Consider the following 17521-nt stretch of genomic DNA (forward strand, 5'->3'; position numbering starts at 1 on the left):
CTGGTCTTCCTCTGAAAAGATGAGTCAGTAGAAACCAAACAGAGCATCAAACTTATCCAGGTCTCCTCCAAAGGAACTGGAGAAGACATTGCTGGGCTGGGCTCAGGAGGTTAGTAGACAGCAGTCTTAAGGAGCTATGGCTCTTGTTGGAGCTGAACCCCACTCCACTCTCTTCTTTTTCCTTTCTTCCTTAACTCTCTTCATCCCTGGCATATATTCCTAAAATGAGCCTCACAACTCCCTTTTCCTTGAAATACTTTTTCAAAGCAGCTTTCCTAAGCTTATTACTTAAGTGTCCCGTGACTCTTAAAATAGATATATGTGTTAATCGGCCTCTGTTGCTGCCATGTGAGTTAATTGGAACGGACTGTGGTAAGGGATCTAAATGTAAGCTTTGCTCTGGAGCAGGGGACAGTTTGCGGCTGGAGGATGGGCAGGCAGTGCAGCTGGAAGACGGAACCACTGCGTTTATCCACCACACTTCGAAAGGTACGATAGCGTTGTGAATGTAAATAACACAAGGAAGGGGGGTTGTGGGAAATAAGAACGGTCTTTGCGTCTGGAGTGTTGTTGTCATGGGAAACAACTGTATACTTGTTGAAGCACAAGGCATCAGGTTAGAACATCATGGAAGGAAAACTTTGTGGTTATTTGAGCTGTCCAGTTAAACACAACAAACAGCGCAAATTTTGGTGTTTGAATACCAGGAGCTAGCATGAGTCTAAATTATGGTTTCTCTGTTTGTACTAAAAATGAGTATGTTAAATGTTAAATGTGGATGCTTTTTTCTTAATGTTCCTAAGGAAAGTGACTTTAATGTCCCAGACCTCAGGTCCCTATATGCAGAAAAGGTGATAATCCTGACTCACACTGTTTTTGTAGAGATTAAATGAATATAAGACATGTAGTCAATTCTAGTATGGGGGCTTCAACCTATAGTCCGAGGATTTGGGAGGCAGCGACAGGAAGATCACTGCAACTTCGAAGTTAGCCTTAACTCCACAGTGAACATCATCAGGACACCTTAGGCTACAGGCAACATCTTTCCCATCCTTTTATCCTGAGGTGATGTCTGTCTTCGATGGTGAAGTTTGTGTTTTAGATTCAGCAGAAGGATGGATCCTGGTTTGGTTTGGGGGGCGGGGGAGGTTGATTTTTTTTTTTTTTTTTTTTTTTTGAGACAGGGTTTCTCTGCGTAGCTCTGGCTGTCCTGGAACTCGCTCTGTAGGCCAGGCTGGCCTTGAACACAAGAGATCTGCCTACCTCTGCCTCCCAAGTGCCAGGATTAAAGGTGTGCACCATCACTACCTGGCTATATGACTTTATTACAAATATATTCTAGTTGTGTTTTCATAGTCTTAAGACATGGACATGTTCAAGATTGTTATCTTTAAGTCTTTGTCCCGTGCTTCAGCTTAATTGCATCTCTCACAGTCTGTTGCAGCCAGGCGACTGGCTTAGCTATATTTGCATTTTTGTGCTGGATCTGGGCATCTGGAGTTGTGCTATTGGATGTTTCGGGGTTAGATTATCGGTGTTGTAGATGTGCTCTGGGGTCCCTGGTAGGGAGCACTTCTGCAGTGCTAGTACTTTTTGGGTCAGTTACACAAAGGGATGGAGATGTTCTAGGAGGAAAGTCTGAGACAGGCCATGGGAAGAGCTACATGGGGCTAGGGTGTATGCCAAGAGGCAGAGTCCCTAGGAAATAAAGATAGGATGCAAGGAGGGCCTCCTGCTTGCAGCCTACATCAGAAGGAAGACAAGTCTTGAGAGATCAGAATCAGGGCAGGAAGGACAATAATAAAATCACTGCCTGCATCCCAGCCCATTGTGGTCACTGTGGGCTCATGGTAGAAAGTCTTTCTGTAGATTGGTGACTGACCCAAAGGAATGGCGGTGAACTCTAAGGGAAGGCCGAGAGGGTTGGTGGACTAACATGCTTTTACTATGATGCCTTTTTCTTCCTTCCCTCAGATAGTTATGACCAGAGCTCCCTTCAGGCCGTCCAGTTGGAAGACGGTACAACAGCGTATATCCACCATGCAGTGCAAGTCCCACAGCCTGACACCATCTTAGCAATCCAGGCTGATGGCACAGTGGCGGGGCTGCACACGGGAGATGCCACGATTGACCCTGATACCATTAGTGCTTTGGAGCAGTATGCAGCAAAGGTATGGCACTGTGCGGCTGCAGTCCCAGCCTCTGGACTGGAGGTGCGTCTCAGCTGGCAGAGTTTACTGAGCTCGAAGCTATAAAATGATTTGGCACTGTACAAATCATTTAGGAGGAGAGCGGGAAGGTCAGAAGTTCATTGTTTGAACTCAGGACCTCTGGAAGAACAGTCAGTGCTCTTAACCGCTGAGCCATCTCACCAGCCCAGGGGATAACATTTGAAAAGTAAATAAATCTTTTTAAAAAAGAAAAGAAAAAAGTGAAGGAAAGCCTTGAATTTTATATAAAAACCACTAGTTTTTGAGGTACTCATGAGAGTGCATGCCTGTTGGCCCAGCTACTTAAGACGCTGAGTGAAGATCTCTCAAGTCTAGGAGTTCAGGACTCTACTTGGAGCATATAATAAAACATCATCTTAAAAGAGAGAGAGAAATAGGGAGGATTCTTGAATTTTTTTACCCTGCCCTAAAATATACCTCATATAATTAGAAGCTTGGGTGGGGAGTGGGACTTGGAGGTATGGCTGTAATCCCAGCATTATGGATGTGGAGGCAGAGCGATCAGGGATTCAGGGTCAGCCTTGACTGTGCTTTGAGTTTAAGACCTGACTGCACCACATGAGAGCCTATCTCGTGTATATACCCCAATTTGGAGAACCTAGTAGTATGGTTCAGTATTACAGAGCTTGTGTATAAAACTTGGGGCCTTGAGTTCAATACCCAGCACCATGATAATAAATAGTGCTTTGTTACTTTTTAATTTGAGAGAATTTTTAAAATACACAATAATAGTAATAATAAATCTGCATATCACCCAGCCTAAAACATTATCAAAATACCAGACTGGGGCCTGAGGAATAGCTCGTTTGTATAATATTTATCTAATGTGTGTGAGGTCTTAGGTTCAGTCCCTAGCACTGCAAATAAATAATAAAACCTTTTAAAGTTTGCTTTTTTTCTTTAGGTGTCTATTGATGGTAGTGAAGGTGTGACAAGTACAGGACTGATTGGAGAAAATGAGCAAGAGAAAAAAATGCAGGTATGTAAAACCGAGTCTTATTTGTTTTAAGGTTTTTTGTTTTGTTTTTTAATTTTTAAAGTGTGTGTGCAAGTATATGTGTGCATGCCTGGATGTTCAGGTGTACGTGTGCATGCCTGGATGCCTGGATGTCCAGGTGTATGTGTGCATGCATGTGTGGATGCCTAGATGTTCAGGTGTATGTGTGCATGCATGTGTGGATGCCTGGATGTTCAGGTGTATGTGTGCATGCATGTGTGCATGCCTGGATGTCCAGGTGTATGTGTGCATGCATGTGTGCATGCCTGGATGTCCAGGTGCGTCCTGTGTGCATGCCTGGATGTCCAGGTGTATGTGTGCATGCATGTGTGCATGCCTGGATGTTCAGGTGTATGTGTGCATGCATGTGTGCATGCCTGGATGTCCAGGTGCGTCCTGTGTGCAGGTGAATACTGGCATCCCATGTAGGCCAGAGGCATGTGATACGCCGTGAGGTTGGAATTAAAAGCAGTTATGAATTGCTGATATGGTGCTAGGAATCATACTTGGTCCTCTGGTACACAGCAAGGTGTCTTAACCTCTGGGTCATCTTTCTGTAAATCCATTTGCAACTTTTATGGTTTTAGAAATTTCTGTGTTTGATTTGTTTTGTTGGCAGTATTTAGGATTAAACAAGATCCAACCCTTGCTTGGTGTTATACTTTCTGAAATAGATAGAAATCTTCAAGAGCATAGGTCAAGTGTCATTGTTTACATTTGTATGATGTTGATCCATAAAATGACCCTCTATTGAGTTGAAGTGTAGACTAAGATCACATGGGGATTCACGGGGATTCAATTGACCTGACACTTTCTCTACCATTGTCTTTGAAGTTAAAAATACATTTAAAATTATTTTAAGGTTCCATTTCCTTTTTAAAGAAAGTATAACTATTGAGATGGACCCCTTGAAGATATCAGGAAATAGCCATGTACAGTGAAACTTTTGTTGATTTTAGATCTTAGGCAGACTCTTATGTAGAGCTCATCCTGGCCTACGCTCATGATACTTCTGCCTTAGCCCTCAGGATTGGGGTTTCAGGTCGTGCCATGGCACAGATACGTGTACTAGAGGTTTGCTAAGTGGCAGTACATCTGTGAGGTCAAAGGGCAATCTTGCAGAGCACTGACTTTCGAAGCCTTAAAACCAGAGAGAATCTCCCTAACTTGAAGGAAGTCCCTAGCTTCCTAGACTCTTAGCATCAGGATGCTCTGAGCTATAGCTCTTGATAGGGTTTTGTCTTTCTTATTGTGAAAATTGTAATTTCATCTGTTGTATTTTTTTTAAATATTTTTATTTATTTATTATGTAATTATGTAGAAGTATACTGTAGCTGTCTTCAGACACACCAGAAGAGGGCATCAGATATCATTACAGATGGTTGTGAGCCACCATGTGGTTGCTGGGATTTGAACTCATGACCTCTGGAAGAGCAGCCAGTGCTCTTAACCACTGAGCCATATCTCCAGCCCCCCATCTGTTGTATTTTATATGAGTGCCTTATGTCTTATTTTGTTTTTGTCCAGATCGTCTTACAAGGACATGCTACGAGAGTAACTCCTAAATCTCAACAGAGTGGAGAAAAGGCGTTTCGGTGTAAATATGATGGATGTGGGAAACTGTATACAACAGCTCACCATCTTAAGGTATAGGAACGGTGTAGGATTCTACATACTAATGGCAGACACTAACTGCCAGACATCCCTGTTCATTCCATTCAGAAGATACTGACACTCACACCAACTACACAAGAACCTGGACAAACTCAACAACTGTCGGTTCTCTAAGAGCTTGGATGCTTTATCACTGTATCCCAAATTCCAGCACGTTTCTTAGCAGATAGTTTTCATTAAATTTAATACAGTTCCATTTTAGTTAGGGAACATACCTTTTTGTTTTTGTTTTTGGAGATTGTGTTTCTCTTTATAACCCTGACTGTTCTGGAACTCACTCTGTAGGTCAGGCTGGCTTTGAACTCAGAGATCTGCCTCCTAAGTGCTGGGATTAAAGGTCTGTGCCACCACCGCCACCGCCTGGTCTGTCTTTGGTTTTGCGAGACAGCATCTCACTGTGTAGTTCAGACTGACCTTAACTCACCGAGTAGCTCAGTTGGCCTTAGATTTGGATCCTTCCTTTTCTGCCTCTTACTTTCTGTGGTTGTAGGTACATGGCACTATACCCATTGATATTTTATTAATTGGAGGGGGATTGTTTTTAAGGTATATGCTACTACACCCAGCCTCAATGTTTTTATTTTAATTGCAACAAAACACAATAGAGTATGCCATGACTATTAACACATAGCTCAGATTTAATGAGTAGCTTACCTTGTATCAGGAAGTATATTTGGAACAGTGGCCTTAGAGCATACTTCCTTTATTTATCAATGTGTGATCTAAACATGTTGAGTGACCTTTTGGAACCCCATTTTCCCTAATCTATAAAACTGGTCATCTCTGGGCTCAAGAGATGGTTTAGTGGTTAAGAGCACTAGCTGTAGGCCCGGGTCAGCTCTGCCACAGGTTGCTTAGAGAGGTGGCCCTTAGTGAGTTTGACTGTGCTTACCCTCATCTGCCTTGGAAGGTGCTGGGCTGTAGGAAAGTGCTAAGGCACCACGAGGGAAAGTGCAGTCTGAGGTATGGAAAGCTGGAACGGGCTCTTGGACATCCAGGCTCTGCTGGGAATCACAAAAGAGCAGAGAACAGAGTCAGGAGCCCGAGGGCTGAGGACGGCATCTAACCCAGGGGTGAGCTCCGACTTGTCCAAGCAGAGATGACAGTCCTTGGCTTAGTGGATACAGGCTTGGTGTGATTGTGGCTAGGAGTGCAGAGAGGCCTTCTACAGGACATTAGGCTGCAGCTCTGTAGGGAAGGCTGTCTCCATGGCTCCCCACCCTGGATCTTGATGAAAAGAAGCAGTCCATGGTTCTGAACAGTTTATTGTCATGGTGGGAAGTGGATGCATAAAACCATACCCTCCTTCTCTGGGTGGGCCTGAGATTAAATGCCTTTTTCACGGAGGAATGTCTGGGAAGGGAAGCTTACTGGCTAAGCCCTCTGGGCCTCTAGGTACCTTGTTATCATGGGGAACTCTCTGTTTTGAGCCTGTGTGGCTATAGGAAAGGTTTCTTTTATGTGAGAAGCATGACACAGGAGTCTGGCAAGGAGCTGGGAGTCACCTAAGCCTCAGATGTGTGCCTACCGCTTCTCTGGGTCTCAACCTGCTCTGTCTTGCCCAACTTCCTTACATGGTTTAATGTCGCACAACTCTTCTTCCAGAGGACCCAGGTTCAATTTCCAGCATCTACATGGCATCTTACAAACTATGTAGAACTCTAAGATCTCACATCATTACACAGACATACATGCAGGCAAAACACCTATATGCACATAAAATAAAAATAATTTTAAAAATCTAGTTACCTCAGGTTGGGGATGTCACGCACACAGTAGAGTACTTCCCTGGCCCTGGGTTCACTATCTAGCACAACATAACCTGGTCATGGTGGGATAGGCCCTTTGTCCATGCACAAGGCTTGGAGGCAGATGTCCTTGAAGTGAGATGTCCTCACTACAAAACCAGCCTGGGACACACGAGACTCTGTCAATAACATAACATCCCTTTACAGAACGGTATGGAAATTAGGTAATACTGTTCATATAAAGTTCTAAAAAGAATGAACCCATTAAAGGTTCAGGGAGGGATTGGGAATTTAGCTTAGTGGTAGAGCGCTTGCCTAGGAAGCGCAAGGCCCTGGGTTCGGTCCCCAGCTCCGAAAAATAAAAAAAAGAACCAAAAAAAGAAAAAAAAACAGGTTCAGGGAGTGTTGGCCATTGACATGAGTACTCAAGTGTCATAGCGTACCTCACTTTACAGACAGGAACTTGAGGCTTAGAAAGGTAGATGCAGGGGCTGCAGAGATGGCGCAGTGGTTAAGAGCGCTGACTGCTCTTCCAGAGGTCCTGAGTTCAAATCCCAGCAACCACATGGTAGCTTACGTCAGATCTGCAGTGGGATCTGATGCCCTCTTCTGGTGTGTGTGAAGACAGCGACAGTGTATTTACACACATGAAATAAATAAGTCTTTAAAGAGAGGTAGGTACAGAGCTGGAGATGTAGCTCAGTTAGTAGGGTGCTGTGTAGCGGATCTGTGGTCCTCCATGAACCCTGTGGAAATGCACACCTACAACCTCAGCACCTCCCTCTTGGGAGGAGGAAAGGATCAAAAGCTCAAGGTCATCCTTGGCTACATAGAGAGTTGGGTCAGCCTGGGACTCATGACACTTCAGAGAGGGGGGGGGGGGGAGGGAGACAGACAGACAGACAGTCAGTCAGTCAGTCAGTCAGTGGTGGGCAGGTGCCCAAAGCCACTCCTATAGGCAGAGTGTAGCCTTGCTTCAGATGCATGGCTTTCTAGAATGCCACAGTTCACTTTGGGAAGCCTGTCCCTGTGCTGCCTTCCTCATTGTCATTTTGCATGTGTCCTAGAAGCTCCTGTGACTACTCTGAAAGCACTCAGACAATCCTGTTCCTTATTTTAAAAAAGCCCTTGTTACTTTGTAACATTTGAGTCTGCTTCGAAAATTATTGTCCTATAGTTTTTGTAGAAAGGTTGCTTTTTATTTTATTTTAAAATATACAGCAGGACTAGTGATAGAGCTCAGTAATAGTTACTGCCTCTCATTTAATTCCCAGTACAGTAAAAGGAGGGGGAGAACCAGAGCCATTTACTTCACTAATAGAGGGGAGAAGTAGATTTATCTTGAACGTCTTGCTTACAGAACATGTAAAGGAAACAATTGTGCTTGTTTCCTAACAGGTCCATGAGCGCTCGCACACAGGAGACCGGCCTTATCAGTGTGAGCATTCAGGCTGTGGGAAAGCATTTGCAACAGGTAAAAACAAATTTTCTTTACTTCTTAGTTTCAGTGGGATTGCCCAGAGGAAGCCAGAGGCAGGAACTGACCCCTTCCATTTCTGAGTCCAAAAAAGCACGTGATCAGGGTTTTAGCCTTGCATTTGTTTTTATTTGTATGTATGTGTGCCTGCATGACTTTATGTGCACCATGTATGTGCAGGTGCCCTTATAAACCCAAAGAGGTGGTTATTAGATCCCCTGGAACTGGACGTAAAAGCAGTTATGAGCCAGCTGGTGTGGGTACTGGGACCCACATTCATGTCCTGTGCTTGAGACTTGGAACTTCTGAGCCATCCAGCCAGCCCCTCAGTCTCTTATTACCTGCCTCCTGCTGGCTCTGAACCCTCTTCTGTATTTCTGTTTTTCTCCAAAGGTGTAGCTGTGTCTTCGTATTTGGTATTCCTCATTTCTTCCTCTGTTTTCTTCTACCAGGAAAAATAAAAGCCACAATTTTAAAAGCCGGGCGTGACAGTATATGATTTTAACCCCAGCACTGGGGAGGCAGAGGCAGGCAAATGTCTTATGAATTTGAGGCCAGCCTGGAACGTAGTATGGCAGTAAAACTGCCATGTCCTGTGCCCCACCCCCATAAAAATTGATTAAAAATATAATTAAAACAGGCCTAGGGAGCCGCAAAGAATTAAGCCTTCTGTTGCTGGGGTGCTGAACTCAGGACCTCTGTAAGAGCAAGAGTGCTAAACCACGGAGGTATCTCTCAAGCCCCACCCTTTTAAAATACTGGGTATTTTTGTTGTTTGTTTTTTGAGGAAATGTCTTGCACTACATTCCACACTGGTCTCAAATTGATGTCAGTCTTTCTGTTTCCACTCCCCGTAAACTGGGAGTACTGGCGTCAGCTAACTTGCCTCGTATGTTCTTCACAACCATCCTGTTATGTCTGCCAGTATTTTATCCTCCCTACTTAGTTTATGCTTCCATAGGTAATATCCAAAAAGACGTGTACAGGAGTATTATATAGATACATTGTCTTCTTAATTTTCTTAAAGGTTATGGACTAAAAAGTCATTTCAGAACTCATACTGGAGAAAAGCCATATCGGTGTTCAGAAGATAATTGTACTAAATCTTTCAAAACTTCAGGAGACCTACAGAAGCACATCAGAACCCATACAGGTACCAGTGCAAACAGAATGCCCTAATTAGACCAGCAATACTTTCCGTACCTTGTGATTCCTGGGTCTAACCTAGCCTGGCTGACCTTGGATTTGGGATACTTTTTTTTTTTTTTTTTTGGTTCTTTTTTTTTCGGAGCTGGGGACCGAACCCAGGGCCTTGCGCTTCCTAGGTAAGCGCCCTACCACTGAGCTAAATCCCCAGCCCCGGATTTGGGATACTTTTGCATCAGTCCTTTCAGTTCTGGGATTTCAGGCTAGTACTATCAGGCTAGGCCAGGAATGCCTTTTATTTTATTTTTATTATTATTTTTTTTTTGGTTCTTTTTTTTTTCGGAGCTGGGGACCGAACCCAGGGCCTTGCGCTTCCTAGGTAAGCGCCCTACCACTGAGCTAAATCCCCAGCCCCGGATTTGGGATACTTTTGCATCAGTCCTTTCAGTTCTGGGATTTCAGGCTAGTACTATCAGGCTAGGCCAGGAATGCCTTTTATTTTATTTTTATTATTATTTTTTTTTTTTGGTTCTTTTTTTCGGAGCTGGGGACCGAACTCAGGGCCTTGCGCTTCCTAGGTAAGCGCTCTACCACTGAGCTAAATCCCCAGCCCCTTATTATTATTTTTTAATAGTGTATTTAATTTATTTTATGTGCATTGGTATGAGGGTGTCAGTACCCTAGAACCAAAGTTACGTACAGATAGTCGTTAGCTGTCATGTGGTTGCTGGGAATTGAACAGAGTCCTGGAAGAGCATGAAGTGCTCTTAACCACTGAGCCATCTCTCCAGCCTCAGGCTAGGAATTCTTAATCTGAGGGAAAGAATGGAGTTCTGAGAAAGGTGAAAGGAGTCATTATCAGTCATTAAATCCCTAAAATTCCATCCAATTTGCTGTTTGTATGTGTGTACTTCTGTCCAAGTTGAAGGCTCAGAAATATGCTCAGTAGCCCTAGATGACCAACCCTCTCAGTTTCAAAGGTTACCTGAGCACCAAGGTTATTATCCTAGGATTACACATTTAATAAGTAGCAAAACTGAGAACAGACCTAAAGGTACAGGATCCCTCTTCTGCTGGTAAAGAAAATGTCTGAGGTCAGATATGGTAATCACAGACAAGAAGCAGGCAGATCTCTGAGTTTGACACCAGCTTGGGCTACAGAGCCAAGGGCTGCACAGAGAAAGAGAGACAGAGAGGCAGAGGCAGAGAGGGCGAGGTTGATTCTGTCTCCCATTTTGCGTGTGTGTGTGTGTGTGTGTGTGTGTGTGTGTGTGTGTGTATGTGTGTGTATGTGTGTGTATGTGTGTATGTAAGTTCAGCAGATATTTTGATGAATTCTGCTGTGGGGGCACAAGATTAAAGAAAAAGCAAAAAATTTTTTATTGTATTTGTTATTATGGGCTCACACACTACACTGTGTGTGTGGACATCAGAAGACAGCTTACAGAACTTTGTTCTCACTTTCTACCTTGTGGTTCCCAGGAATACAACTCAACCTGTTAGTAGGGTTGGTCATGGGGGCTTTAAGCTACCAAGCTATCTCACTGAACCCAGATATTATTTTTCTCTGTGGTATTATAGAATAAATAAAATAGTAAATCAGCTCTGGGACTCCTATGGTTCGTACTTAATCCTTTTTTAAAATAAAATTTCATTGCACTTACTTTTGTACATGCATGCGTATGTGTGCACCATGACACATGATGGGGTTAGGAAGTTTTTCTGGAGTTGATTCTTCACTTCTAACCTTTAGGTTCCAGGGATCCAGCTCCGTTGGGTTGGCTTGGCAGCAAGCATTTATCCCCACTAAGCCATCTTGTTGAACCTCAGTTCTATTCCTGTTTTTCTTTTATCTTTCCTCTGACATTTTGGTGCATGCTTTTCTCAGCTCCATTTTTTATGTGCCTACTTAATGATTCTGTCTTCCAAAGTCACAGTCACTGATGAATGTTGAATGCCAAGTTTTGAGTAGAAGATGCTCTCTCCAGAAACACGACAGTGCTTAGAAGGGAAACTGAGGGCAGCCAGCAGGCTGCAGATGGGGTGGGACCCTGTGATGAGACATTTGACAGAGCCAAGTGACATTTCCATCTCTGTGTATCTCTTTTTGTTTTTTTTTTTTCCACTGTTTAATTTATTCCCTTTTGTATCTTTAGGAGAAAGGCCCTTTAAATGCCCTATTGAAGGCTGCGGTCGGTCCTTTACAACGTCAAATATCAGAAAAGTACACATTAGGACACACACAGGAGAAAGACCTTACTACTGCACAGAACCAGGATGCGGGAGGGCATTTGCCAGCGCAACTAATTATAAAAACCATGTGAGGATACACACAGGTAATGACTGCCTCTGTCTTGCCCTGTCTTTCAAGGCCTGGGCTATTCTCTTCCTTCCAGCTCACATAATGAGAGGAGGCTAAGCAGCTTCAAACTTTGATGAGCTCACCTGCGATGGCGCACGCCTTTAGTCCCAGCACTGGGAAGGCAGAGCCACAGGCAGGTGTGTAACTGCCTCGGTGCCTGCTTGAGTAAGGGTCTCTTTTTGATCCCAGAACTATAGAAAGAAAGAGAGAGAAAGAGAAAGAGAGAAAGCAAGCAGACAGGGAGGGAAAGATTCAGAATATAAAACAGTACATTTATAAATGTAATCAAGTGCTCAGGTGAGTCAATACAGCCATTAGGAGGGAGCTCAAGCTCGTGAAGGAAGAATGCTGTGAGCATCAGAATACCAGCACTAGGCAGCTGGAAAAGCAGGATCAGAAGTTCAAGGTCATCTTCAGTGATATAAGATATAATGAAGGTGAGGCCAGCCATAGGTGGGCACTTAAAAACAAAGGGGAAAAAAAGGCTTACAGTGAAAGTGTTCCCTTTTACTGTTTGGTGCCACCTAGTGGTGGTTTTTGCTGCAGCCTAAATAGCAGTTGGGCCGATATTCCAAGTTGTAATTGACAGCCATTTTCCTGTTTAGAAAATCACCTGCCTCGGGGCTGGGGATTTAGCTCAGTGGTAGAGCGCTTACCTAGGAAGAGCAAGGCCCTGGGTTCGGTCCCCAGCTCCGGAAAAAAAAAAAAAAAAAGAAAAAGAAAAAAGAAAATCACCTGCCTCAGACAGTGGTGGCACCACACATCTTGGGAGGCAGAGGCAGATGGATCTTTGAGTTCAAGATAAGCAAGTTCTAGGACAGCCAGACCTACACAGAGAAACCCTGTGTCAAAAAAAAAAAAAAAAAAAAAGAAAGAAAAAAAATCACCTGCCAAGTTTTTATAAAGTTTAATTTATTTATTTTTTTTACTTATTCACTTTATATCCCAGTCACTGCCCCTTTCCCACTGTCATTCCTGTCAGAGAAGGAGGCTTCTCTGAGTGGGTACTCCCCGCACCCCATATCCCTTCCCAACCTGGCACTTCAAATCTCTTCAAGGCTAGGCAAGACAGCCCATATGCATGCATGCATGCGCGCGCGCACACACACACACACACACACACACACACACACACACACACACACTAGTAAGTGAACATAATTTTTTAAAGGTTACAAACAAGAGCTAGAGAGATGCTTTAGTAGTTAAAAGCTGCTCTTTCAGAAGACCCAGACATGGGGTTGGGGATTTAGCTCAGTGGTAGAGCACTTGCCTAGCAAGTGCAAGGCCCTGGGTTCAGTCCTCAGCTCTGGAAAAAAAAAACAAAACAAAAACAGAAGACCCAGACTTGGTTCCCAGCACCCACATGGAGGCTAAAAACCATGAGTAATTCCACTTCCAGAGAAAAAGATTCTCTTTTCCTGCCTCTTTGGGCACTGCACACAATTGGTATATGGTCCTATATGTAGGATAAGCACCCATACACATAAATTAAATAACTAGCTGGGTGTGGTGCCGCATACTTTTACTGCCAGCATTTAGGAGGAGAGGTTAGAGGGTCTCCGAAGTGGAGGCCAGCCGGCTCTATGTACTATGTTCTATGACAGCCAGGGCTACACAGAAAAACTGTCTCAAACAAACAAACAAAATCCTTTGTTGTTAGTTTTTATTTATAAAGGGCTGAAGAGATAGTCAGTCAAGAGCAACTTTCTGCAGAGGACCTGCGTTTGGTTCCCAACACTCACACATCCTATCAGGCGGTTCACAGCTGCCTGTAACTCCATCTCAAGGGGACGCCCTCTTCTGGCTTCTTTGGGCACCTGCACTCATGTGCACACACCTATACAGGGACACACGTGTATACGTAATTTTTTCTTAATTTACAAGGAGAGTTAAAGATTAGTTTGTAACTCTTCCTGTACCTAGCCCCAAACTGAAAGCGTTGGTTAAATGCTGTAGTACCAGACACTGTGATAGCTACAGAGCCACCTCACTTGATACACACTTATCATACAAGTCATACAAACACTAGAGTACCGGATACTGTGATGGGCTGCCTCCCTTGATAAACACTTGCTGTACAAGCATTCAAGTGCCCATAGAAAAAGCTGAGCACAGCAAAGTGTACCTGTTGCCCTATCTTTGGGGAGGCAGTGACAGGAGGTCAGCCAATCTGGTCAAACCAGCAAGCTTCAGGTTCAGTAATAGTTGGAGTCAGGCCTGGTGTTGCATGTATTTAATCACTGTAATCCATACTGGCTTGGAACAGACACTGCCTCTGCCTCCCGAATGCTGGGATTATGGTTGTGTGCCACATGCCCTTATGCATATGAGGGAAAGGGTGTGCACAGGAGTATAGTGTCATGTAGACCAGAAAACAGTATTGGGTCTTCTGGAAATGAACTTACAGTTGGTTTTAAGCCACCTTTTGTGGGTGCTGACAACTGAACTCTTGTCCTCAGAAAAGAAGCAAGCACTCTGAACCACTGAACCATCTCTCCAGCTGCTCAGACTACTTTTGAGCCAAGTTAAAACCATAAGGGATTTTTTCTTATGTCTATTTCATCTTTGGATGAAAAGGGACACCTCACAAACACTCCCCTGTACTAGGGTCGAGTTCTGTACCATGCATGCTGAGCGAGTGCTCTGCCACTGTGCTACGGTGACAGATGGTTTGCCTGTCTGTTTTTACAGCTGTGGAGTAACCGTCTACCTGTTTAAAAACTGACCTTTTTGTGTGTCTTCTTTATTTAGGAGAAAAGCCATATGTCTGTACAGTTCCTGGGTGTGACAAACGGTTTACAGAATATTCCAGTTTGTATAAACATCATGTCGTTCACACTCACTCTAAACCATACAACTGTAACCACTGTGGGAAAACATACAAACAGATCTCCACACTGGCCATGCACAAACGGACAGCCCACAATGACACAGAGCCCATTGAGGAGGAGCAGGAAGCCTTCTTCGAGCCTCCCCCAGGTAAGTGCTTTAACAGTTCTATCTGTTTAGCATTGGAAAATCAGTTATGAGCATATAACCCAAGCTGTCTTCTCTAAACCTTCAGTTTCATTCATATAATCATGCCAGCCTGATTCTCACAATGCTCTGAATTGTAGAAGAGGGAGAACTTAGCGTCTTCTGGGAGAGCAGAGAACGCTTCCTGAAGAAATGTTGTGTTCTTGGAAAGATTATGAAGGCGAATGGGAGTGAAGGAGGCAAAGAAGGAATGCCTGGGGGGAGGGAAGGGAAGAAGGAGACTTGGAGATAAAAGGAAGGTTTGGCACGTGGGGAAGTCTGAGCGATCGATCTACAAGAGATCTACGAGGAGAGCACGTTGGACACCCTGCAGAAAGCCTGGCCAGTTCTGCCTGGGAAAAACGAAGACTTCTTTTCTTATTTTCAGCACCCAAAAGAAATGTTCAGAAATATTTAAGTTAAAAAAAAAGTTGTTCGTAGAGAAGTACCATCTGCTCAAGTGTATCTAGTGCGAGCTTGCTCCCTAGCCAAAACCCTCTAAGCAGTCTCACACCCAGGGGCATACAAAATTCATCCCTTTCTTTCACCACCCTCCCTCAGAGTCTTACTGTAGCCCAGGCTAGCCCTGAATTGCAAATAGTTTTCCTGCTACAGTCTCCCAAATGCTGGGCTTATAGGCATGAGCAACTGCACCTAGGTAAAGAGTAGAAGCCTCCATTTCACTGGGAGGCGTAAGTCCTGAAGACGTCGTACAGTGTTGACTACATACGGGTGATGAGAACATACTTCATAATTGGAAGTTGCTAACAAGAAAGAAGCTAAGATATAACTGCTAAATCCTTTTAATTAGAAAAAAAAATGGGGATTGGGAGATGACACATTGTTAAAGTGCTGTGCAAGCAGCAGCTGTGAGGACCAGAGTTAGGATCCCCAGAACCCACACAAATGCCTATTGGAATTTCACCAGTAATTCCAGTCTTAGGATTCAGAGGTGGTCTCCCTGAGCATGCTGGCTGGCTAGACTAGCTGTATCAGTGAGCTCTGGGCTCAACTGAGAGACCCTGCCTTGATGAATAATATGGAAAGCTATCAAGGGAGACTCCTCATGTCAACTCCCAGCCTCTGCATGTACATGCATGCACATCACACACATGGGAAGAAGCAGGCTTTAATAATGTCAGATGTAATTTATAAGACATTGTACAGCATGTCTTTCCAAGCTTCTTTAGTCTCCTCCTTATATGTCGATAGACATAAGAAGTTTTTCCACTCTGGAAAATAGCCTGTAATAGAATATATTTGAGAAGCTATGATTGGCCAGGCAGTAGTGGTATATGCCTTCATCCTAGCATTTATGAGGCAGAAGCAGGCCAGCCTGGACTACAAAGTGAGTTCCAGGACAGCCAGGGCTACAATGAGAAACCCTGGGAGAAAAGAAAAAAACAAAACAAAAACCCAACTATGATTACTTTTCAAAAAAAATACAAATTTATGCTTTCCCTGACATGATCTCTGGGTTTGTAACCTTTGGGAATAATGGTGTATAGAAAACTATGAAAAGAAAAGGTAAGAACATCAACCTCAGTGATTGTTGCCATCTGAACACACAACAGTACATTTGACACTGAAATCCTTCATATACTAATTCTTAGATTTAGTGTGTACAATATTAAGATTTTCTTTAAAGAGGGAAAGTTTCCCTTTCTTCTTTGCTCCATGGGAGCTGACAAGTGTTGAGAGGAGAGAGAGGTCAGTGATCTCCCAGTCAGTCACCTGCTCTAGTAGTTCTGCTGCTGAAACCTTCATTCACTCGCTGGTTCTTTGTGGAAGAAAAAAAAATGCCTGAGCTAGATGGAGTCCTGTTTAGTCACTGCGTAAATGATTAACCTCAGCACAAATAGTCATTACATTGCATAGCCATTGCACAGTCTTTACACAGTGATGTCACTGTGTACTGATAGATTGCTGTCAGTCACGTGTGTAAAAGATTGAGTAGGTCAGTAGATTGTGTGTACAGGCCATTCTGGTTTGTGGTTCATGTTTATAGACTCTTTTATTACCTTCATGATTCTTAACTGACTTCAGGAGCTTGATAATGACTTGCCTTGCCAAGAGGGCAAATCTCTCTGTATATAATTCTTCCCCTCTGTGTCCCCTGTACATATGTGCACAGTATCACATAACCATCACACCCAAGTTTAAAGGAGAGGCCTCCCAAATCAGAACACTGAAGTAGATGGAGGGTTAGGTCGGGTTGGGTTTGCTGTGATTTGATTTGGCCCAGCCTAGCAGATGTGAAGTGGACTGTGAAGAAGAGGTTCTGAGACTGTTCAGGGTTTCCAGTATAAAAACAGGGTTTTGCTTTCTTTTGGGTTTTTTTGTTTGGTTGGTTGGTTTTGGTTTTGGGGTTTTTGTTTTTTTTTTTCTTTGAGACAACCTGGATTGCCCTTGAACTGCCTGTGTAGCCAAGGCTGCCCTTGAACTGCCTGTGTAGCCAAGGCTGCCCTTGAACTGCCTGTGTAGCCAAGGCTGCCCTTGAACTGCCTGTGTAGCCAAGGCTGCCCTTGAACTGCCTGTGTAGCCAAGGCTGCCCTTGAACTACTTCTACTTCCCAAGTGCTAGAATGACAGGCATCCGCGGCCAGGGCTAGCTCTCAGTTCAGTTTTCTGTTTCATATTTAAAATCTCTAATGTTGTCTTAATAGGTCGGTTGGCTGGTCAAGTAATTTATTCATTTGTTTTAAACAGGTCAAGGTGATGATGTTCTTAAAGGGTCCCAGATCACATATGTTACAGGTGTAGAAGGAGAGGACATCGTATCTACACAAGTAGCCACAGTAACCCAGTCTGGGTTGAGTCAACAAGTCACACTCATATCGCAGGATGGGACTCAACACGTAAGTACCTG

The 17521-nt window shown here is 43.8% G+C and overlaps 2 protein-coding genes across 6 annotated transcripts in view; both read left to right on the plus strand.

Annotated features, from left to right (window-relative positions):
- Ipo7 (importin 7) overlaps positions 1 to 17521 on the plus strand; it is a 95726-nt gene that overhangs the window by 58090 nt on the left and 20115 nt on the right. The gene's annotated exons all lie outside the window — the stretch shown is intronic.
- Positions 1 to 17521, plus strand: part of Zfp143 (zinc finger protein 143) — a 36040-nt gene that overhangs the window by 11735 nt on the left and 6784 nt on the right. For 3 of the 5 annotated variants that reach the window (XM_087571164.1, NM_001012169.3, XM_087571137.1), the window contains 9 exon segments: positions 406 to 489; positions 1975 to 2171; positions 3136 to 3210; positions 4756 to 4875; positions 8049 to 8124; positions 9155 to 9280; positions 11430 to 11609; positions 14390 to 14617; positions 17362 to 17510. In XM_087571164.1, coding sequence (XP_087427290.1) covers positions 406 to 489; positions 1975 to 2171; positions 3136 to 3210; positions 4756 to 4875; positions 8049 to 8124; positions 9155 to 9280; positions 11430 to 11609; positions 14390 to 14617; positions 17362 to 17510 — 1235 coding nt within the window. 5 annotated transcript variants of the gene reach the window in all.

Source organism: Rattus norvegicus, chromosome 1, assembly GCF_021556685.1.
Source record: "Rattus norvegicus strain SHRSP/BbbUtx chromosome 1, alternate assembly SHRSP_T2T, whole genome shotgun sequence".
NCBI classification, from domain to species: Eukaryota; Metazoa; Chordata; class Mammalia; order Rodentia; family Muridae; genus Rattus; species Rattus norvegicus.